At 51.5% G+C, this 24396-nt stretch overlaps 1 protein-coding gene across 1 annotated transcript in view; it reads left to right on the top strand.

Moving 5' to 3' along the window:
- Nucleotides 1-24396, top strand: part of LOC137437425 (neurobeachin) — a 677671-nt gene that overhangs the window by 221894 nt on the left and 431381 nt on the right. Inside the window, exons 7-8 of the mRNA XM_078766839.1 lie at nucleotides 1871-1990; nucleotides 4272-4418. Coding sequence (XP_078622965.1) covers nucleotides 1871-1990; nucleotides 4272-4418 — 267 coding nt within the window. The remainder of the gene's footprint in view (nucleotides 1-1870; nucleotides 1991-4271; nucleotides 4419-24396) is intronic.

The following is a 24396-nucleotide window of genomic DNA, read 5'->3' as shown; positions in this document are numbered from 1 at the left end:
ATCATGTGACTTGAATTGGCCTACACTCATGACACTGAATCATGTGAATTGAATAGGCCTACACTCATGAACTTGTATCATGTGACTTGAATAGGCCTACACTCATGACACTGTATCATGTGACTTGAATAGGCCTACACTCATGAACTTGTATCATGTGACTTGAATAGGCCTACACTCATGAACTTGTATCATGTGACTTGAATAGGCCTACACTCATGACACTGTATCATGTGAATTGAATAGGCCTACACTCATGACACTGTATCATGTGACTTGAATAGGCCTACACTCATGAACTTGTATCATGTGACTTGAATAGGCCTACACTCATGAACTTGTATCATGTGACTTGAATAGGCCTACACTCATGAACTTGTATCATGTGACCTGAATAGGCCTACACTCATGAACTTGTATCATGTGACCTGAATAGGCCTACACTCATGACACTGAATCCCTCAGGCCCCACTAAAGGTACATCATGGCGGCGATCTCACGACGGACTTTTCTCACGAACTCAAGCTCACAATTGAGGGATCATGACGCTGCGCCTTGTTGGATTGCACGCTTCATTAGACATTTGACCTGATTTTGTTTCCATTTTACAATGATTGTTGTGGCGTTAATGCCCCGGATTGTTGCACGGAGTGGACTGTATTCGCTTACCAAGTTAAAGCTTCACTCACTGCATAATATAACTGTGTATATCGCCGATACAAATCACTTCTGTTCAAACCTGTACATCGACATCAGCCCTAAATTGTCAATTTAAGGTAAGAAAATACACTCTTTTATCAAATGCATTTGTAGGAAATACTTTGTTCTTATTTATTTCCATAATTTGGCTAAGATAAAGCCAGGTACAGTTTCGTTCACGAGTGACAGTCTTACGTATTGTTTACATTCAAACTCGTACGCCAAAGCATGTACATCCGGGTTATCCGAGCCATTTTTGTCCTCTTTGGTAATGGCGGACATGCCGTCATGTGCGCACACGATCGTAACGTTAGCGGTGCAGGAACTGCGCACTCTTGTTTAGTTATAGAACTCTGTGGCACACCCCAACCCTTGTGGGGTATATGTAGATTACAGTCGATCTATGATCGGATCTCAAGAACATTGGGTGTGTGTTCATTTACCAAGTTTCTTGTGGAGAGATCACCAAGTGGTTTAAGCATTCGAGCAAGCACTCCATTCAAAACCGTTAAGGAACGGCTGGCTTGGCAAGCGCTAGCTAGCTGCTTGGTAAATGAGCACACCTCCAACCCTTGTGGGGTATATGTAGATTACAGTCGATCTATGATCGGATCTCAAGAACATTGGGTGTGTGTTCATTTACCAAGTTTCTTGTGGAGAGATCACCAAGTGGTTTAAGCATTCGAGCCAGCACTCCATTCAAAACCGTTAAGGAACGGCTGGCTTGGCAAGCGCTAGCTAGCTGCTTGGTAAATGAGCACAAGTCCAACCCTTGTGGGGTATATAGATTACAGTAGATCTTCACTCAGTTCTGTAAGTAAAACTTACCTCACGGATGTCGGGATTCCTCCAAATTTCTTTGTTTAATGTTATAAACAGCATTAGCGACTTTAAAAAGCTAAACGTGTGTTTGTGGTTTATACTATTTTACAAGTGTGGCTGCGCCGCTGTTAGACTTCCGGTCTTGTTTATTTTCGTCTGATAAAACTTGTGTTGCCATCATTTTTATTCAGGTTTGCATTGTATTGACAACTGCCTGAAATTCCTTGAGAATTTCAAAACAGCCGTAATCATTATAATCCGCATTTGAAATGATTTTTTGTGATGCTCGGAATATGATGAATCCGGTTTCAGTGGATTTCTATTGATTTTCTGCTGATCCTTTGTGCAGTGGTACATGGTTACCATAGTCCATGTGTACAACCGTTGGCGCAACAGTGAGATTCGATGCTATGTCAATGGGCAGCTCGTATCTTATGGTGACATGGCCTGGCACGTGAATGCAAATGATGTAAGTACACGTCTGCTTCCAATTTTATATTTTACTTAACATCATCTTGATTTGTGATTGTGATTTGGATTTGAAGATTAGTGATTTCAATGGACAACATCGGCATTGGTGAGGGTGAAATGAGTGCAGGCAGTGGAGAGGGTGCAGATTTGTGGGCAGTGGTGAGGATGCAGTGAGTGCACGCCATGGTGAAGGTGCAGCATGTGCAGGGTGGAGTGAGTGTAGGAGGTGGTGAGGGTGCAGTGAATGCGGGTAGCAGTAAGGGTGTAGCGAGTGCAGGCAGCATTGTGTGCAGCAAGTGCCAGCAGAGCTGAGGGTGCAGTGAGTGCAGGAAGTGGGTGACGCACCCTCAATCAGGGGGAGAGAAGAGAGAAGAGAAGGAGGTGCTGGGGGGGGGGGAGGAGAGTGACACTTCTACCTTGACTTGAGATGAGGGAGTGGGGAGAACCAACCTTGACTAATTTCCTTCGGTTGTTCATTTTTAAACTTGAAAGCATCAAATACACTTAATTTTACAAGTTAAAAATTGATGAAAACCAAACATGATTATTTAATAAATATTGTAATCCATAGTTGGTCCACATGTACAATTCATGATGTAAAAAGTTTTTCGAAGTAGGCCTATTGTTTAATTACACAATTGGAAGAGAGTTAACTCGCTTTAAATAAACTCTTTGTACATATACCCCAGGAATATGAAAAAATAGAGCCAATACCCCTGTGCACTCACCTGGTAGAAGAAAGCGGTATACTACTCCACCAAAAGGTATTTTAAGCAGTATCACAGTGTTTTAAACCAATTTCAATGGTTGCTAGGAGACGGCAGTATATACGAAGGTAATCATATGGACAGATTCGGATGAAAGTTGTTGAAGAGGTTGAATGTGTGACGACGACGAATTGATTTTGGTGAAGATCCGGATCCTGATACGAGAATTTTTTAATTTTCGAAGTGATTCTTCACCTTCGATTGATTGGGCCAAAAACGATTTATAGGACGATATTTCAAAAATTTATAGACGACATATGACAAAACCAGGTGGATGAGTTTGGTGACGAGAACAACCCGATTAGATTTTGGGTCAAGTGGGATCCAGATCCGTGGAATACAAAAGGTAAACTGTTCGGCCTGGCAGAGGTATGCTCTCCACTGAGTATCGTTCTAGTTTGTTTGATGTTTTTAAAACTGAGGATTTTATCTGGATGTTTTGAATTTAACCTTGTAAAACCAGTTCATGGTTGGTGGAAGTACTTAGAAACTATAACTTTGTTTCAAGTGGTCAAGAGGGCAAAATCCGAAATCCGCAATCCCAAATCTTTGCCCGCAATCCCAAATCTTTGCCCGCAATCCCAAATCTTTGCCTCTGGGCATTTTCATACTTTGAGACCTGCTGCGGATATAGGTGAACCTGTTGCAGAGTGAGATTCAGTCCCCGATACCTGAATACGTTTCAGCCGCAAACAATGTTGATCCTTTTTTAAATCCTGTTTTGGAGAGGTAAAGTAAAATATTTTTTGATTCTCCCTTTAACTTCAATGTTCATTTGATGTCTCTTAGAACTCCCATTTTCCTACTTCTTGTGATGCTGATGGAATCTCATTTGGGGAAAGCGCAATAAAAATACAGCATGTTGGCCGGAAATGTTGATCGATTTGTGGTTGGAAGTTATTTGACACCTTGAGTTGTTTTTTTTCTTACAAGCTCTAATGCTCGTGGAAGAGCTCCGTCACAAACCATGCACACATTTGTTATGAGGAAAACGATACACAAGGCAACACCAGATTTGACTTTCACACAAACCCATCCATAAAGATTAGGGGAAGTAGGAATTTTTAGGGGAAGCCAATCAAATAGGAATTTCCCCTCCCCATCACAGTTTTCTGTGCTCTATCCCTTCAATGTGAAGCAGCACCTACCATTTTACAGTCTTTGGTACGACTCGGCCGGAGTTTAAACCAGCGACCTCCCAGACTCGGAACGGATACTCTTACCATTATGCCACAAAGTCTAACCATTATTCCAGTCTGGAGTTGCAAGAACTATTTTTTGTTCTTTGTCCTTGGGTGTTGAGCTAGAACAAGGTTAGCTTTGAGAAAAAACTGGATTTTTGTTTTAACGGATTGCAAGAATTTCAAGTAGATGCTGCTTTTATACCATACTGTGCCCGTATATAAATGAGTGAGTGCAAAAAAAGTGCAGAGTGGGTGTTTTTTGGCAGCGAGACGTTTTGTTGGCATCCTTCTGAAGACAATGCTGTTTACTCAAATGTCTTCCTGACAGACATTTGACAAGTGCTTCTTGGGCTCTTCTGAAACTGCCGATGCCAATCGGGTGTTTTGTGGCCAGTTGGGAGCCGTATACGTTTTCAGTGAGGCACTGAACCCTGCACAGATTTTTGCCATCCATCAGCTTGGACCCAGCTACAAGGTGTGACTAGGCTTGACATAGGAGCCTTTTTTTGGAAACATTGTTGATCATTTTGTTTTAATAATCCCGAGACAGTTTTATGAGTTTCCGACATGTACTAACACAATGTGAAAGTGTGGGCTTATTTTTGTGGAAATAAAGAGTGTGCTTGTGGCTGCGCATGCAGTGGGTATACGAGGTGTGCAAAAAACACGCTGGAAATCGAAGGGCACAGCTGAAACGTAACATGTGTATAAATGACTGTGCATGGTGGGCTTCAATACCATCAATCACAATGGAAAGTACTCAACTCACCATCATTCATCTGAGTACAAAAACCCTCCTGTTTCTAACTGACTGGAATATATTCTCGAATGGTGAAATATTGCTTCACGTGTGTGAGTGTGCATGACGAGGGCTTATATGAAGGAATACTGCACAGTAAGAATGCACTAGAAAGTCACAATAATCATTGATGTGAACATCCAAACAAAAGTTATGACAGGAGAATACACTTGTATTATTTGATTGGCATTGCTCAATTTGCCAGTCTAATGCCAATAGCATGTCCACTGTATTGGCATTGAAAGCAGACTTTACTTTCTCACACACAAACAGTACGGTGATGCAGTGATTGTATAATACAGAAGTACAAGAGAAGGTTATTGTAATGTCTTTGTTATAAAGAAGCAGACACACAGAGAGCATGAAGCACCATCTTTATTCCAGGCAACGGCAACGCAGGCGTCGCTCAGCTCCGCCCACAGCGGCCTCGCTTGGCCCCGCCCACAGCGGCCTTGCTCGGCCCCGCCCACAGCGGCCTCGCTCGGCCCCGCCCACAGCGGCCTCGCTCGGCCCCGCCCACAGCGGCCTCGTTCGGCCCCGCCCACAGCGGCCTCGCTCGGGCCCCGCCCACAGCGGCCTCGCTCGGCCCCGCCCACAGCGGCCTCGCTCGGCCCCGCCCACAGCGGCCTCGCTCGGCCCCGCCCACAGCGGCCTCGCTAGGCCCCGCCCACAGCCTTTTCGCTCGGCCCCACCCACAGCATCCTTGCTCGGCCTTACGTGGCACTACAGTTATACATATTCACAATAAGTAATGAAAGCAGACTTTAGTTTCTTTCACACAAAAAGTACGGTGATACAGTGATGGGATTATAAAGAAGTACAAGAGAAGGTTACACATATTCACAATAAGTAAGTAATGTTGACAAGGTAAATTCACATTAGTTGAGTTGCAGTAATAACTTTGAAAGTCAAATCTGTAATTTTGAGACTGCAAGGCACAAAAATGCGTATATTTTAGCGATGCTCTCACGATAAAGCCGGACAAAATGGACGACACCAGGAACGAAGTTTCACTGAGCTATTTATTTCTAGCTCAACTCAAAAGCACTCAAAAGCCCGATAGAACGGGCGGCAATTTATAACCAAAGTTCACCACACAAAAGCCACGCCTCTCAGGCGGGGCGTGGTATGCAAATCGGTAAGCTACGCCTCTCAACGGGGCGTGGTATGCAAACCAAGTGTCCGCCCGGGCAAGGCAAGTCCGGGCAAGTCCGGACGAGCCCGGGCAAGTGACCGCCCGCCGGTTACGTCATCGGCCGGTGCAAGGGGACTGTGTAATGCTTCCGGTAACCGCTACATGCGCCACCCCATAATTAACTTGCACCGGGAGAGTCAGTTTGAGGGGGGTCTTGATGACCCGGCCGAAACGACCCCTGGCGATTCGTGTGGGGGTGGTAGGTGGCATGGCGGTGGATGGTCGGGCGGGGGGCTTGGTTGACGGGGGACGGCCCCGTCGTGGAGGAAGGGCCAACCGTGGAGGTTGGTCGAGGTCCAAATGGGCCGGCTTGAGGCGGTCCACGGAGATGTGGTCCGGTTTGCCGCCGATGTCCACGATGAACGACTTGTCGTCCCTCTTCAGGACCCGGAAAGGTCCATCGTACGGCGGCCGAAGCGGTCCCCGGTGTGCGTCGTTCCGGATGAAAACGTACTCTGCAGTGCAAAGTGCTGGGGGGACGTGCGGTTGGGGGCAGCCGTGATGGGACGTGGGCACGGGGGCAAACCTCCTGGCGGCCTCCTGGAGGACCGAGCATTGGCTAGCCGCAGACCAGGGGCCGGTGGCATCGGGGATGAACTCGCCCGGCACGCGCAGTGGCTGGCCGTAGACCAGCTCGGCGGTGGAAGCCTGGAGCTCCTCTTTAGGGGCCGTTCGGAGGCCCAATAGGACCCACGGGAGCCTGTCAGCCCAACCGTCGTCCTGGAGGCTGGCCCTGAGAGCGGCCTTCATCGAGCGGTGGAACCGCTCGCACAAGCCGTTGGCTTGGGGGTGGTAGGCCGTGGTGCGGTGTAGCTTGACCCCCAAGGCCTGGGCGACCGCGCCCCAAAGCTCAGAGGTGAATTGCAGGCCTCTGTCGGAGGAGATGTCCGAGGGGGCGCCGAAACGGGCAATCCAGGTGCCAATGAAGGCCTGCGCCACATCGGCGGATGTTGTTGATGCCAGCGGGACGGCCTCCGGCCACCTGGTGGTCCTGTCCACCATCGTGAGGAGGTGGGTGAAGCCACGCGAGGAGGGAAGGGGTCCCACCAGGTCCACATTGACGTGGTCGAAGCGCCGCGCGGGCACGTCAAATGGTGCCAATGGGGCCTGGGTGTGCCGGTGGACCTTCGCGCGCTGGCAGGCGACACAGGTGTTGGCCCAGTCGTGGACGTCCTTACGGAGCCCGTGCCAGACGAATTTCGCTGCCCCGAGCTTCTGCGACGCTTTCCGGCCCGGGTGGGAAAGGCCGTGGAGGGCGTCAAAAATTGGCCGCTGCCATCCGGTGGGCACGATGGGGCGAGGTTGGCCCAGGGAAACGTCGCACAGGAGAACTGTGCCTGTGTCCTCGAAGGGGACGTCGGCCAACCGCAGGCCTGTGTCCGCTGTCCTGAGGGCTTGCACCGTGGGGTCGGCCGTCTGATCGGCCGCCATGCGGGCGAAGTCCACACCGAGGTGGACGGCGTTCGCGCCGGACCGGGAGAGGCAATCGGCCACAGCGTTGTCCTTGCCCGCGACGTGCCGGATGTCCGTCGTAAATTCGGACACGGCGGAGAGGTGGCGCTGCTGGCGGGCCGACCACGGCTCTGCAACCTTGGCCATGGTGAAGACCAGGGGTTTGTGGTCCACAAACGCCGTGAACGGGCGGCCCTCTAAAAGATGGCGGATGTGGCGAACGGCCAGGTAAAGGCCGAGGAGCTCGCAGTCGAAAGCGCGATACTTGCGCTCGTTAGGGCGAAGCTGTCGGCTGAAGAAGGCCAGCGGTTGCCAAGCCCCGTTCACCCACTGTTCATGCACGGCGCCACCGCGTAGTCGGAAGCGTCCGTGGTGAGGGCGATGGGTGCGTCGAGCGCCGGGTGCGCCAGCATGGTCGCGTTGGCGAGGGCCAGCTTAGCGCCCGTGAACACCTCGTCCATCTCTTTGGTCCAGGCGACGTCGTGCTTGGCCGGCTTGCCCCGTAGGGCTTCGTACAGGGGGCGCATGAGTTGGGCGGCGCGAGGCACGAACCGGTGGTAGAAATTTACCATTGCCAAAAATTCCTGTCGGGCCTTGATGGAGCGGGGGCGCAGGAAACTCGTGACTGCCTCCACCTTGGTCGGCAACGGAACGGCCCCGCGCTTCGTGATGCGGTGCCCCAGGAAGTCGATGGCCGTTACGCCAAACTGGCATTTCGCCGGGTTGATGATGAGGCCGTTCTGGCCGAGGCGCTCAACAAGCGTGCGCAGGTGGATGAGGTGCTCCGCCCGGGAAGTGCTGGCGACGAGAATGTCGTCCAAGTAGACGAAAAGGAAGGTGAGGTCGCGCAGCACGCTGTGCATCAGCCGTTGGAAGGCCTGGGCCGCGTTCTTAAGGCCGAACGGCATGCGAAGGAACTCGAAGAGGCCAAAAGGTGTAATTACCGCCGTCTTCGGCACGTCGGCCGGCCGGAGGGGTGCCTGGTGGTAGCCCCGAATGAGGTCGACCTTGGAAAAGATCACCCGCCCCGCCAAATGGGCGGAAAAGTCCTGTATATGTGGTATCGGGTACCGGTCGGGGGTGGTGGCGTCGTTGAGGCGGCGGTAATCGCCGCATGGTCACCATCCGCCACCCGGGATTTGGGCACGATGTGCAGGGGCGAGGCGCACGCGCTATTCGAGCGCCGCACAATGCCCAATCGCTCCAGCGCGTCGAATTCCGCCTTCGCCACGGCGAGTTTGGCTGGGTCGAGGCGACGAGCCCTGGCGTAGACCGGTGGACCTGTGGTCGGGATGTGGTGTTCGACGCCGTGTTTGACGGCGACGGCCGAAAACGTCGGCTGCGTGAGGGCGGGAAACTCGGCGAGTAGGCGGGTGCAATCGTCCGCGGCCGGGAGAGCGCAGGCTAGCTTGGTTGGTGCGGAGCCGCTCAATGAGCAAGAGAGTGAGCTGAAGGTCTCGGCGTTGATGAGCCGACGCCGTTTGACGTCAACCAAAAGCCCATGCATGCAAAGAAAATCTGCACCCAGCAAGGCCATGGGTACGTTCGCCGTGATGAAGTCCCACCTGAAGCGCTGGCTCCCGAAGCAGAATGCGACGCTGCGCGAACCGAAGGTGCGGATGGAGGAGCCGTTTGCGGCGACCAAGGTGGGTCCGCAAAGCGCGGCCTGTTTGTCCTGCACCGAGGCGGGTATCACGCTCAGCTGAGCGCCGGTGTCGCACAAAAAACGCCGCCCGGACACTGTGTCCGTAATAAACAGAAGGCTGCCTGAATGGCCGACGCTCATGGCAGGCAGCGAGCGCCGGCCTGGTCGTTTCCCGACCTGCCGAAAGTGCACGGTGGGCGGCACGTTCTGGCCTTCTGCCCAAACCTGGTGTGGTAGTAGCACATGGTCCGCTCTGGTGGAGGCTCCGGCGGTCGCGTCGGGTTCGGTCGACGGGGCATCGCGGCGGCCGCTGCCGCCAGTGGCGCTAACTCGGCTGGTGGTGGCGCCGGTCGTGGCGCGGGCGTTGCCTCGGTCGGCCCAGGGTTCCAGGCGGCCGCTCCGACGTGTCGCCTGGCCGAGAAAAATTTATCGGCCTCCTTGGCCAGGGCGCGAGTGTCCGTCATAGGCGAATTAGCCAAAGCTAATCGTACCTGCCCGGGTAGCTGCCGGAGGAACAGCTCGCAGAAGAGGAAATCTGGGCTGTGGTCACCGAGTAGAGCAAGCATGTGGTTCATGCGTTCGGATGGATGGGCCTCACCCAGCTCCGGGAGGTCGAGCAGTTGTCGCGCGCGTTCGGTCTCCGTGAGTCCAAACGCACCGAGGAGTAGGCCTTTGAGCACGCCGTATTTGTCGGCGTTCGGCGGGTTCTGTAGGAAGCTCAGGACCCGGGCGGCAGTGGAGGCATTGAGCGCGGAGACCACATGGTGGTAGCGCGTCGTGGCCTCCGTAATGTTCCGCAGGGCGAATTGAGACCCGCTTGGGCGAACCAGACGGCTGCGTGCGATTCCCAAAAGCCAGGGAGCTTCAAAGCTACAGATGACTCCATCGCCGTGTTCTTGAAAAGGGGTCACCAATTGTGGAGCTATGCTCTCACGATAAAGCCGGACAAAATGGACGACACCAGGAACGAAGTTTCACTGAGATATTTATTTCTAGCTCAACTCAAAAGCACTGAAAAGCCCGATAGAACGGGCGGTAATTTATAACCAAAGTTCACCACACAAAAGCCACGCCTCTCAGGCAGAGCGTGGTATGCAAATCGGTAAGCCACGCCTCTCAACGGGGCGTGGTATGCAAACCAAGTGTCCGCCCGGGCAAGGCAAGTCCGGGCAAGTCCGGACGAGCCAGGGCAAGTGACCGCCCGCCGGTTACGTCATCGGCCGGTGCAAGGGGATTGTGTAATGCTTCCGGTAACCGCTACAATATTCCATGAAGCATCAAATCAGAACAAGATATCTCGAAGGAGAGCGGAGTGTGGTGGAGTGAAGCTGCATGCATGTAAAACATATCGTAAAGTGCCCCCAATGATACTGTACAAATGTTATTTATGGTATCGTATTATTTTATGGCTTCCCTTGACGTTAGTTCCTGAATTTAGTGGACAATTAATAGCATCAGTAAATTGTCTTTTAAAGAGATTGCATGAAATTATGTGTGAGCAGCTAATTCTGCCCCAAAGTTCGATGGCACCATGCTTTTCTTTCTTTTCTTTTTTTTTGTTTACAAGATCGAGGCAAGTGTAAAAGCTAACATTACACTTTCCAGCAAAGCACGGATATGTTAAACCTGTTGGATTGTTATTAATGGTGCAAACCAAGACTCAAGGGCGGTGTAAGGAAGCGGTTTTTTAAATAACAATAAACACAAGGTGCAGGGAGGTGAAATTTGCTGCACCTGATGTGCAACGTGAGCAGAGTAAAACGAGTGTTCATTTACGTCCGTATGATGTCTAATAAATAAAGATGATACAAGTATGGGCCGACACCTGGCACTAGGCCCAGGCTTCAGACTTTGGCACGCTCACGCGGCTGCACCGCCGAATAAACTGTTCCAACCCGTCACTTTTGATGGGCTTTATACAAATATCACATAAAGGCAAAAGAATGCCATCGAGGCCTAGACTCTTTATGATTGTAGCATGCACAATTAACCACCAACATGAAACTTGAAAATGCTCATTTGCAAATGGAAATGTTGTAGCGGCTACCGCTGGGTTTTCACAATCGCCTTGCACCTATCAAGGACGCGGAGCGATCACCATGCCGGGCTCGTCCAGGACGCCCGGGCAGGCCCGCGCTCAACTTGCCAGGCCTCGGTCGGCACGCCCGGGCATGCCCGGGCACGCCCGGCCACGCCCACCCTCGACTTGCCAGGCCGCAGCCAGGACGCTGGGCCACGCCCCCTCTCGCCTTTCCTGGGCAAACGCTCCGGGATAATATGTATATATATTGCTGCCCGATAAACGGGCTTTTCAGAGTGCCTGAGTGTTTGGTTTGATTAAAGCAACTCGGATGAATTCCAGCTTTTTGTCGCGTCCATTCTTCCGATCGACGTGGGAGCCCCAGCTCCTTCATTGGTGACCTACCGACATGGACACGGCAGTCGCCCTTAAACTGCCTACCTTCTGGGAGGCTCACGCGGCGGTTTGGTTCGCACAGGCTGATTCCCTGTTCGCCCTGCGAGGCATCACGGCCGACGACACCCGCTTCCACCATGTGGTAGCAGCGCTCGGTTCGGCCACCGCGGCCCGCGCCCTGAGCCTCCTCGAGAGCCCGCCAGCTGCTGACAAATACGGCGCGATTAAGAAGCTTCTCCTCGACGCTTTCGCCCTCCCATCGGCGGAACGCGCACGGCGCCTGCTCGACCTGCCCGAGCTCGGCGACACGCGCCCTTCCGAGCGAATGGACTACATGCTTTCACTGCTCGGCGAGCACTCTCCGGCATTCCTGTTCCGGGAGCTGTTCCTCCGTCAGCTGCCTAACCCGGTACGCCGCGCCCTGGCAAGCACGACGATCACAGATCCCCGGGCCCTTGCCAGAGAAGCCGACAAGATCTCTGCCGCAGGACAGCGCATCGCAGCGGCGACATGGGACCCACCGCCGTCCGACGCAACACCCATGGCGCCCGAGCACCCGGCACGGTCGACGACCGAACTGCCGACGCAATTGGCGGCCGCTACACCGAGCCGACCACCTCCAGCATGACGACCGGGGCCTCCACCTGACCAAGCGTGGTGTTACTATCATGCCAGGTTCGGACAGAAGGCCCGGACATGCCGACCCCCGTGCACCTTCGGCAGGCCGGGAAACGGCCGGGCCGGCGTTCATTACCAGCCATGAGCGCCGGCCACACGGGCAACTTACTGTTCATCATGGATAAAGCGTCCGGACGGCGCTTCCTGTGCGACACCGGCGCCCAACTGAGCGTCATACCCGCCCCTGACCAGGACAGGCAATCCGCAGTTTGCGGCCCCTCCTTGGTTGCGGCCAACGGATCGACCATCCGCACCTTCGGCCCGTGCAACGTCACCCTCTGCTTCGGCGGCCAACGCTTTGCTTGGACGTTTGTAACCGCAAACGTGCCCATGGCTCTGCTAGGCGCCGACTTCCTCTGCACACACGGACTGCTGGTGGACGTCCAACGGCGTCGTTTAATCAATGCCGAAACCTCCAGCTCCCTGGTATGCACATTGAGCAGCTCCGCGCCGACCGAGCTGGCATGCGCCGTCCCGGCGGCGAACGAGTTTGCTCGCCTGCTCACGGAGTTCCCGGCCCTCACGCGGCCGACGTTTTCGGCCGTCGCAGTACGGCATGGGATCGAGCACCACATACCAACCACGGGCCCGCCGGTCTACGCCAGGGCCCGCCGCCTCGACCCAGCCAAGCTCGCCGTGGCGAAGGCCGAATTCGACGCGTTGGAGCACCTCGGCATCGTGCGGCGCTCCGATAGCACGTGGGCCTCGCCACTGCACATCGTGCCAAAGCCGGGGGGTGGATGGCGCTCGTGTGGCGACTACCGCCGTCTCAATGACGCTACCACCCCCGACAGGTACCCGATCCCGCATATCCAAGACTTCTCCGCCCGTCTGGCGGGACGGGTCATTTTTTCGAAAATTGATCTCATACGGGGATATCACCAGGTACCTGTCAGGGCGGCCGACGTCCCTAAAACGGCAGTCATCACGCCGTTCGGCTTATTCGAATTCTTGCGGATGCCGTTTGGTCTCAAGAACGCGGCTCAGGCGTTCCAGCGCTTGATGGACGGCGTGCTGCGTGACCTGCCGTTCCTTTTCGTTTACCTGGACGACATCCTCGTCGCCAGCACGTCCCGGGCCGAGCACCTCCTCCACCTCTGAACACTGTTCGGGCGCCTCAGCGAGCACGGCCTCATCGTCAACCCGGCCAAATGCCACTTCGGCACGACGGCCGTTGATTTTTTGGGCCACCACATCACCAAGAACGGGGCCGTGCCGCTGCCAACCAAGGTCGAGGCCATCACCACGTTCCCGCGTCCCCGCACCATAAAGGCCCTGCAGGAATTCCTGGGAATGGTGAATTTTTATCACCGCTTCGTGCCCCGCGCTGCTCAACTCATGCGGCCCCTCTACGAAGCCCTCCGGGGCAAGCCGGCCAAGCACGACATCGCCTGGTCCGCAGCAATGGATGCGGCCTTCCAAAGCTCAAGGCGGGCCCTCGCCGACGCAACACTGCTCGCTCACCCGGTGCTCAACGCTCCCATCGCCCTCACCACGGATGCCTCCGACTACGCGGTGGGCGCCGTACATGAGCAATGGGTGAACGGGGTTTGGCAGCCACTCGCTTTTTTTCAGCCGGCAGCTCCGGCCGAACGAGCTCAAATACAGCACGTTTGACCGGGAGCTCCTCGGTCTACACCTGGCCGTCCGCCATTTCCGCCACCTCCTGGAGGGCCGACCTTTCACGGCGTTCGTCGACCACAAGCTGTTGGTTTACGCCATGGCCAAGGTCACGGAGCCGTGGTCGGCCCGCCAACAGCGCCACCTCTCCGCCGTGTCGGAGTTTACCACGGACATCCGGCACGTCGCCGGCAAAAACAACGCCGTGGCCGACTGTCTTTCCCGGGCCAGCGCGAACGCGGTCCACCTGGGCGTGGACTTTGCGCTTATGGCGGCGGACCAAACCACCGACACTACGGTGCAAGCCCTCCGGGCGGCGGACACGGGCCTCCGCCTGGCCGACATCCCCTTCGCGGACACTGTCCTGCTCTGCGACGTCTCCCAAGGCCAGCCTCGCCCCATCGTGCCCGTCACCTGGCAACGCCGCATCTTCGCCTCCCTCCACGGCCTTTCCCACCCGGGCCGGAAAGCTTCCCAGAAGCTGGTGTCGGCGCGATTCGTCTGGCACGGCCTTCGTCGGGACGTCCGCGATTGGACCAGCACCTTGACGGCCTGCCAACGGGCCAAGGTCCACCGACACACCCAGGCCCCGCTGGCACCTTTCACCGTGCCCGAACGACGTTTCGACCACGTCAACGTGGATCTGGTGGGCCCCCTCCCCCCTTCACGGGGGTTCACACACCTGCTCACCATGGTGGACAGGACCACCAGGTGGCCGGAGGCCGTTCCCCTCGTCTCCACCACCACCGCCGACGTGGCGCAGGCTTTCATCGCCACCTGGGTCGCCCGCTTCGGCGCACCGGCGGACATCTCGTCAGACCGCGGACCACAGTTCACCTCCGAGCTGTGGGGCACGGTCGCCCGCAACCTGGGGGTCAAGCTCCACCGTACTACGGCCTACCACCCCCAAGCAAACGGGTTGTGCGAGCGATTCCACCGCTCCATGAAGGCCGCGCTCATGGCCGGCCTTCAAGACGGCGGTTGGGCCGACCGGCTGCCGTGGGTCCTTTTGGGCCTCCGCACGGCCCCCAAGGAGGACCTCCAGGCATCCACCGCCGAGCTTGTCTATGGCCAGGCGCTACGCGTCCCGGGCGAATTCGTGCTCGACGCTACCAGTCCCTGGTCCGCAGCTCACCAGCTCTCGGACCTCCAGGAGGCCGCCCGACGGTTTGCCCCCGTGCCAACATCCCACCACGGTGACCCCCAGTCCTACGTCCCCCCAGCACTTCACACAGCGGAGTATGTTTTTGTGCGTCACGACGCACATCGGGGGCCACTCCGGCCGCCGTACGACGGGCCCTTCCGGGTGCTGCGACGGGACGACAAGTCGTTCGTCATCGTCATCGACATCGGCGGCAGGTCGGACCGGATTGCGGTGGACCGCCTCAAGCCGGCGCACGTGGACGTCGACCACCCACCACGGGTGGCCCTTCCGCCGCGGCGAGGCCGCCCCCCGTCCACGGTGCCCCCCACTCGACCGCCCACCACCACACCGGACCCCCTCCCACGACCCGCCAGGGGTCGCTTCGGCCGGGTCATCAGGACCCCCCTCAAATTGACCCTGCCGGTGCAAGTCGATTCTGGGGGGACGTGTGTAGCGGCTACCGCTGGGTTTTCACAATCGCCTTGCACCTATCAAGGACGCGGAGCGATCACCATGCCGGGCTCGTCCAGGACGCCCGGGCAGGCCCGCGCTCAACTTGCCAGGCCTCGGTCGGGACGCTGGGCCACGCCCCCTCTCGCCTTTCCTGGGCAAACGCTCCGGGATAATATGTATATATATTGCTGCCCGATAAACGGGCTTTTCAGAGTGCCTGAGTGTTTGGTTTGATTAAAGCAACTCGGATGAATTCCAGCTTTTTGTCGCGTCCATTCTTCCGATCGACGTGGGAGCCCCAGCTCCTTCAATGTCTTCTTTTCCACCTGCTGAGCACCTGCAGTGCATTGCAGAGTATGAGAGTCTGGCAAAGCAAGAATGCTGCAAATGATTTAACCCTCTGCGTAAACTGGCATGTCCTTGTGTCCTTGTGTCCTTATGTACCGGCCCATAGAAGGAATTGTCACTGCGTCACACTTATTAACAACTCTAATATCTCCTTATTCCCTCTCACTGTGTTATCCCATCACTGGGAAATTGGGATTGATTTATATACATTTCACATCAAGCGATGTCATTAAAAAAATATTGTTCTGTTAATAATAGAGAAATGTTCAAAAGATGGAATTTGATTTAAAAAATTACAGGATATTTGCATCCACTGTATACCGATGTAAGTTACAGGATCTACTGTATGTCGATGTAATTTACAGGATCTACTGTATGTCGATGTAATTTACAGGGTCTACTGTATGTCAACGTAATTTACAGGATCTACATCTACTGCATGTCGATGTAATTTACAGGATCTACTGTAGGCTATGTCGATGTAATTCACAGGATATACTGTATGTCAATGTAATTTACAGGATCTACTGCATGTCGATGTAATTTACAGGATCTACTGTATGTCGATGTAATTCACAGGATCTACTGTATGTCGATATAATTCACAGGATTTACTGCATGTCGATGTAATTCACAGGATTTACTGTATGTCGATGTAATTTACAGGATTTACTGTATGTCGATATAATTCACAGGATTTACTGCATGTCGATGTAATTTACAGGATCTACTGTATGTCGATGTAATTCACAGGATCTACTGTATGTCGATGTAATTCACAGGATTTACTGTATGTCGATGTAATTCGCAGGATATACTGTATGTCAATGTAATTTACAGGATCTACTGTATGTCGATGTAATTTACAGGATTTACTGCTTGTCGATGTAATTTACAGGATCTACTGTATGTCGATGTAATTCACAGGATATACTGTATGTCAATGTAATTTACAGGATCTACTGTATGTCGATGTAATTCACAGGATCTACTGTATGTCGATGTAATTCACAGGATTTACTGTATGTCGATGTAATTTACAGGATCTACTGTATGTCGATGTAATTCACAGGATTTACTGCTTGTCGATGTAATTTACAGGATCTACTGTATGTCGATGTAATTTACAGGATCTACTGTATGTCGATGTAATTCACAGGATTTACTGCTTGTCGATGTAATTCACAGGATTTACTGCTTGTCGATGTAATTTACAGGATCTACTGTATGTCGATGTAATTCACAGGATTTACTGCTTGTCGATGTAATTTACAGGATCTACTGTATGTCGATGTAATTTACAGGATCTACTGTATGTCGATGTAATTCACAGGATTTACTGCTTGTCGATGTAATTCACAGGATTTACTGCTTGTCGATGTAATTTACAGGATCTACTGTATGTCGATGTAATTCACAGGATTTACTGTATGTCGATGTAATTTACAGGATCTACTGTATGTCGATGTAATTCACAGGATTTACTGCTTGTCGATGTAATTTACAGGATCTACATCTACTGTATGTCGATGTAATTCACAGGATATACTGAATGTCGATGTAATTACGTTTCTTGTGTTCCGGTACGATACTTCTGTATAAATAATTGCAGACCCGAGCGCGAGTGGAAGAAGTACTTGTCACAAAATAACACCAGGTATGCAAAATGGATTGTTCCAGACATGGATTGTTCCACACATGGATTGTTCCAGACAATAATTGTTCCAGACATGGATTGTTCCACACATGGATTGTTCCCATACTGTAAATGGAGTTCCTGGTTCTCACTCGCCTGGCCCAAGAATATGACTTCAGTACTTCTTCCACTCAGGTCTTCAATGGACTATCAGTGATTGGTTGTGTAATTATGACTGAAGTTCGGGGTTTCATCAGTAATTATTGCACGAAACCCTTCTGGTTCACCTACTGTGTGCATTTTCATCATTATAGAGAGCTTCGTAAGTGAACCTCTATGGCAATTGCACGTATATGTTAATCCATTCAAAATTTCACTTTCATTTCAAATTTCACAAAAAAAAAAAAAATTCAAATTTTTCTCCATTCCCTTGGGAACAAAATTTCATGTTGTCATTTCAAATGTCCCTTCCATGATCCGCCATCTTGTCCCTTCCATGATCCGCCATCTTGTCCCTTCCATGATCCGCCATCTTGTCCCTTCCATGATCCGCCATCTTGCTCACGTGATCTTGCTTTGGTCTGGCGCGACCGATAAATTATTTTCACCTGGTGATTAAAATCAATAAATTACAATGCAGTACTGTACAGAACGGATTTTGAATTCGAAACCGCTCATCATTTACGCCAGCCACACTGACTTCTTTTAAGCCAGGTACACCGATTTCAGTTTTCCGCCATCTACACCGACTTCAGTTTTCCGCCATCTACACCGACTTCAGTTTTCCGCCATCTACACCGACTTCAGTTTTCTTCCATCTACACCGACTTCAGTTTTCCGCCAGCTACACCGACTTCATTTAAGCCAGGTACACCGATTTCAGTACGTACCTGCCAGTCGGACCTACGTACCTGGTCCAGTCGACTAGAAGTCAAGACTATATAGCCTACAGTAGGTAAGTCCTGCATTATATCCCAATCTATCCATTCAATAAAATTAATTTGAATTTTAATTCTAAGCCCAAGATCAAACAACCTAGCCTAGCTAGGCCTAGGCCTACAGATGTTTGCGAGGGCTGCGTACTTGATCGACTGACCATTGTCAACGAAGCTCTCACTCTACGCAATGCGTATTCATATTATGTTATACAGGAAATGGAAGTACTCTAGTTCTTTCTACCTTGAATTGGAATGCATTTTGCCGAATTATTTGGCTATGATTTGGAAAACTATGGTTTTGGGAAAACAAAAGCACACACATATCAAGCATTGTGATGAATGAATAACTGAACAGAAGTAACACTCATACCAAACGCACACACACACACACATACGCGAACACGCGAACACGCTAACACGTACACACACGTACACACACGTACACACACACACACACACACACACACACACACACACACGGACACACACGGACACACACGGACACACACGGACACACATGGACACACACACACACACACACACACAACAACAACAACACAACATGCATTTTAAGGCCATTTTCCCTGCTAGAGCGGGGGTTAGCCTTGCGGTCCCCATGACAATCTTCTCCATTTTGCCCTATTTTCTGCATCTCTCCTTGTTAACCCCCTTGCCCGCATTTCTTCTTCCACCATCTTTAGCCAAGTCTTTCTTGGTCTTACCCGTCCTCTACTTCCTTCTACATTCATTTCCATCACTCTTCTCAACCAGTCACTTTCATCCTTCCTCAACACATGACCAAACCATCTCAACCTGTTCCTCTTCACAGCATCAATCACAGGCTCTATTCCCATCATCTTTCGCAATTCATCATTTGCCTTCCTCTCTCTCAACGATACTCCGCACATCCACCGATCCATTCGCATTTCCACCCTTTCCAGCCTTCGTTGCTGCTCTACGTTCATTACCCATGTCTCGCTCCCATAAATCACAACACTTCTCACACATGCAGCATACACCTTTCCCTTCAGCTTCAACGACACTCCCCTCCTCATCAGCACACCACTCAGTTCCCGAAACTTCTTCCATGCACATCTCACTCTTGCAACCGTTGACGAGTCTGATCCACCTTCTCCATTCAGCATGTCTCTGAGGTAGCAAAATGTTTTCACACCTTCCAGCTTCACGCCGTCTCCAAAATCCAACAACATTTCCTCCATCTGCAGCTCCCTCTGTGCAACAACAACAACAACAACAACAACATGCATTTTAAGGCCATGTTCCCTGCTAGAGCGGGGGTTAGCCTTGCGGTCCCCATGACAATCTTCTCCATTTTGCCCTATTTTCTGCATCTCTCCTTGTTAACCCCCTTGCCCGCATTTCTTCTTCCACCATCTTTAGCCAAGTCTTTCTCGGTCTTCCCCGTCCTCTACTTCCTTCTACATTAACTTCCATCACTCTTCTCAACCAGTCACTTTCATCCTTCCTCAATACATGACCAAACCATCTCAACCTGTTCCTCTTCACAGCATCAATCACAGGCAATATTCCCTCTCTGTGCACACCTTACATTTGAATATAGCTGCCACACTGGTTAATGACCCTCTCAGACCACAACATTTTTGATGAACCCACTCAGCGCACATTGTACATTGAATGGAGTTCACTCCGACACCCTTCCTGCACACAGCACATGGCCACTTCCCAGTTCTTTCCACCTCACCACATGCTTTACCACTTGCCATCACCTTCATCTTTCCGATATTCACCTTCAGACCTTTTGTCTCCGTACATTCCTTCCACTTGTTCATCTTTTCCTTCAGTCCATCCATACTTTCCGCAATCAACACCAGATCATCTGCATACAACAACTCCCACGGTAAACCCTCCTTTACGTTCTGAGCCAGCACCTCCATCACAGCTACAAATAGTAGTGGACATAGGACCGACCCCTGATGCACTCCCACCTTCACCTCAAACTCGCCACTGTTCCCGTCCTTCGTCCTTACAGCTGTGTGCGCTCTTTTGTACATTGCCATCACTACTCTGATCAACCATTCCTCCACTCCTAACTTCCTCAATGCCCATGTCAATACTTCGCATGGAACCCCATCGAATGCTTTCTCCAGATCAACAAACCCAAGAAACAACTTCTTCCTCTTCTCCATGTACTTCTCCTGCAACTGCCTCACAATAAAGAGCGCATCTGTCGTTCCTCTTCCTGGCATAAATCCAAACTGCATTTCGTCGATCTTCACCTTCTTCCTTATCCTCCTCTCCAACACCCTTTCCAATACCTTCATTCCATGCTCCAATAACTTTATCGCTCGGTACGAGCCACACTCCAGAGGGTCACCTTTCCCCTTGTATAGAGGGACGAGGGTACTCAGTTCCCAATCCGCTGGAATGCGGCCTTCTTTCACCACCAGATTACAGATCTCTGTCATTCTCTTCACACCCCAACTTCCTGCTGCCTTCAACATATCTCCCACAACTCCCGTCGGCCCTCCCGCTTTTCTACTCTTCATTGCTTTTATCGCTTCCTCAACTTCCTTCTCAGTTATCTTCTTATCTATATCTTATCTTCTTATCTCTGCCGGTCCTACAACTGGGTTACTCTCTATGTTGCCATCCCATTCATTCTCTGTATTCAACAGCATTTACATATATCTTTTCCATCTTCCTTTAATTCCATCTGGGTCCACAACGATTTGTCACACTTCATCCTTCAAGCACCTCACCCCCATCAAATCACACCTCTCTTTCGCTATCTGCTTTGCAATCCTGAATACCGCTCTCTGACCCTCTTCCGAATCCAAGCTTTCTCTGAACATTTTCCTACATGCCTCCTGCGCCTTTGCTACCTCTTTCTTTGCAGCCTTCCTGGCTGCCTTATAACTTTCATGCTCTGCTTTTTCTGCTCCCGTACCCTTTGCTTTCTACCACTCCTTGAACTTCTTCCTCTTCTCCTCAATCCTCTTTCCAACTTCCTCATCCCACCACCATGTTTCCGAGTGCCTCGGTGGTCCTTTTTTCCATCCACATACCTCACCAACAGCTCCCAACAGACTATCTTTCATTGACATCCAACCACGTTCAAGCTTAACCACATCATCCTCTACCCTACTCAGCCTCTCTTTTAATGCCTCCCTTACTGTCACCTCTTTCAACCTCCACACCTTCATTCTCGGTTGGTACTTCACCCGCCGAGCTCTCCTCGCACCTTTCACCCTTATGTCGCAGACACCCAAGTGGTGCTGTGAAACAGCCTCCTCCCCCGGGATCACATTTGTGTCCCGGAGGTGCCCCCTATCTCCCCTACGCACCATCGGGTGGTCAACGGTTGTCGTCGACCCACCTGACGTGTATGTAACAAGCTTATTATCCTCTTTCTGGAACTGAGTATTTCAAATCAACACACGTACACACGCGTACACATACACACACACATACACACACACACACACACATACACACACGTACACATACACACACACACACACACACACACACACGTACACACACACACACATACACACACACACGTACACACACACACACACGTACACACACACACACACGTACACACACACACACACGTACACACACACACTCGTACACACACACACTCGTACACACACACACACACACACACACACACACACACACACACACCTGGATCAACCCCATGCAGCCGCCACTCTACCTGAAGGGTGACTTTGATTGAACTCTTGCTGCCGTACCTATACTGCCTTGGGGCCTACTCGTGGACCTGCCTACTCCTACCCTCTCGTGCTGGGCCTGCACTGGGGCTTACTGCTGGGCCTGCCTTGGTGGCCTACTCTTGGACTGGCCTACTCTGGTTTTTCACTCTCTTCTCCCTTCTTGGTTTTATGTGTAGGAAGAGATTTTTCATGTGATAAAATCCATAAATAAAGACGGTGTGATTGAAGTCTTGGCTTGGTGTGCTTCAGGCCGTAACAAATTGGGGGCTCGTCTAGGATCTGGATTATATGATACCTGTCTTGGATTTTTGTTTTTGTTTCGCATTAGTAAGTTTGCTCATTGGCAGATAATTTGACTTTTGTTTATGGTGCTGGTACTTCTATATTACTGCAGTCGTACACCATGGCTGAGGAGATGGATTTTGAAGTGAAGGAATTGGTGGAGTAGAAGGGGCTACCGGTGCAAGATGTAGAACTGTTACTTAAGGTAGAGTTACGAGCTGTAGCTGATAAGCTTGGGGTTAGTGGGACATCTCGTATGAAAAAGGCGCAGATTGTTTCGGCTATTGTCAGTCGCATGGGTTTAGAACCGTGGGTAAAATTGAGGAGTGAAGCCTTGGAATTAGCCCGGATAGAATTGGAAGAAAGACAGCTCAGACTAAAGTTAGAAGACAAAGAACGGCAAAGAGAGTTTGAAAGAGAAAAGTAAGAAAAGCAAAGAGAAAAGGAAGAAAAGAAAAGAGAGTTTGAAAGAGAAAAAGAAGAACGGCAACAAGAGTTTGAGTTTAGAAAATTAGAAATTCAGGTGGGACAGGCCCAACCGGTTTCCATCGATTCAGGTGGGGGTCAAAATGATCTCCCCCATTCCTTTGATGTGGCTCGGAACATTAGGCTTGTTCCCAAGTTTAACGAGGAGGAGGTGGAAACGTTTTTTCTGTCTTTTGAAAAGATAGCAAAACGTCTTCAATGGCCCGTACAATACTGGACCCTGCTACTACAAAGTGGGTTCATAGGGAGAGCCCAGGAAGTGTATTCAGCTCTGTTGGAGGATGAGTTGGAGAATTATGAGACTGTTAAAATAGCTGTGTTGTCAGCCTATGAACAAGTTCCGGAAGCATACCGGCAGAAGTTCCGAACCTTAAAAAGACAGGCTGGGCAGACATTTGTTGAATTTGCGAGGGAGAAGGAAATGAGTTTTGATCGGTGGTATCGTTCTCTACAAGTGGATAGGACCTATGGTAATCTCAAGGAGGTTATCTTGATGGAAGAGTTTAGGAACAGTATCCCCTTGGACATCAGGACACACCTTACGGATCATAAGGTTGGTGTGTTGAAAAAAGCTGCTGTTGGTGCAGATGATTATGAACTTACCCATAAGAGAGGCCTTGGTTTTCCTCATTACGGTACTACCTGGGATAAAAAGGAGGGGGTTAGTGAGGACCGGTCAGAGGGGGAGTGGACAGACCATGGGGATCCATTGGTGCGGCCGTCTCTGGGTAGACAGTTTGAGTGGTCGAGTCAGGCATCTCGCTGGGGATCGGCCCCCACGTGTTATTACTGTAAACTGAGGGGACATCTGAAGTCGAATTGTTGGAAATTGCAAAGGGAGGAGAAGCGGGGAGACTCCGTTAGACCTATTGCATTGGTTCGAACCAAAGTGGACAGCCACAGTGATCGTGCCCTTTCAGCTAAGGCTGAGGATACTGCGGACCTTACGAGCCTTGTACAGGACCGTTATAAACCCTTTGTGTCAAAGGGCCAAGTGTCTTGGGACGGGAAAGTCAAGTCCGTAGTTATTTTGAGGGATACTGGGGCCGCCCAGTCGTTGATGTTGTCTCATATTTTAAAATTGACTTTGAGTAGTTCGGTGAAAGCGAGTGCCTTAATCCAGGGCGTTGCAAGTCGTTATGTCCCAGTCCCCTTACATAGGGTGAACTTGAAGTTTGATTTGGTCACAGGACCCGTGATGGTAGGAATAGTCCCCACTCTCCCCATAGAGGGTATTAGTTTCGTATTGGGAAATGATTTGGCTGGCGATAGGGTTTGTGTTTCCCCAGTCGTGAAAGAGAGATTCCTCAAAGAGACTGAGAACCCTAACCTTCGGGACTACGTATGTACTTTCCAGGAAAGACTTACCACCGCCTGCAATGTCGCCACGGAACATTTGAAAGTATCTCAGCGAGTAATGAAGGCCCGTTTTGACCTGAATGTGACAGCTCGTAATTTTAGGCCTGGAGACAAAGTGCTAGTTTTACTACCTCTGCCTGGGGAGCCCCTATTGGCGACGTTTAGCGGTCCCTACTTGGTCGAAAAAAAGCTGAGTGAGGTGAACTACGTGGTGCGGACCCATGACAGACGGAAACCCCACCGGGTGTGCCATGTTAATATGCTTAAAAGGTACTAT

Source organism: Myxine glutinosa, chromosome 12 (assembly GCF_964187855.1).
Source record: "Myxine glutinosa chromosome 12, kmMyxGlut1.1, whole genome shotgun sequence".
NCBI lineage: Eukaryota > Metazoa > Chordata > Myxini > Myxiniformes > Myxinidae > Myxine > Myxine glutinosa.
This window is presented reverse-complemented; position numbering and strand designations above follow the sequence as displayed.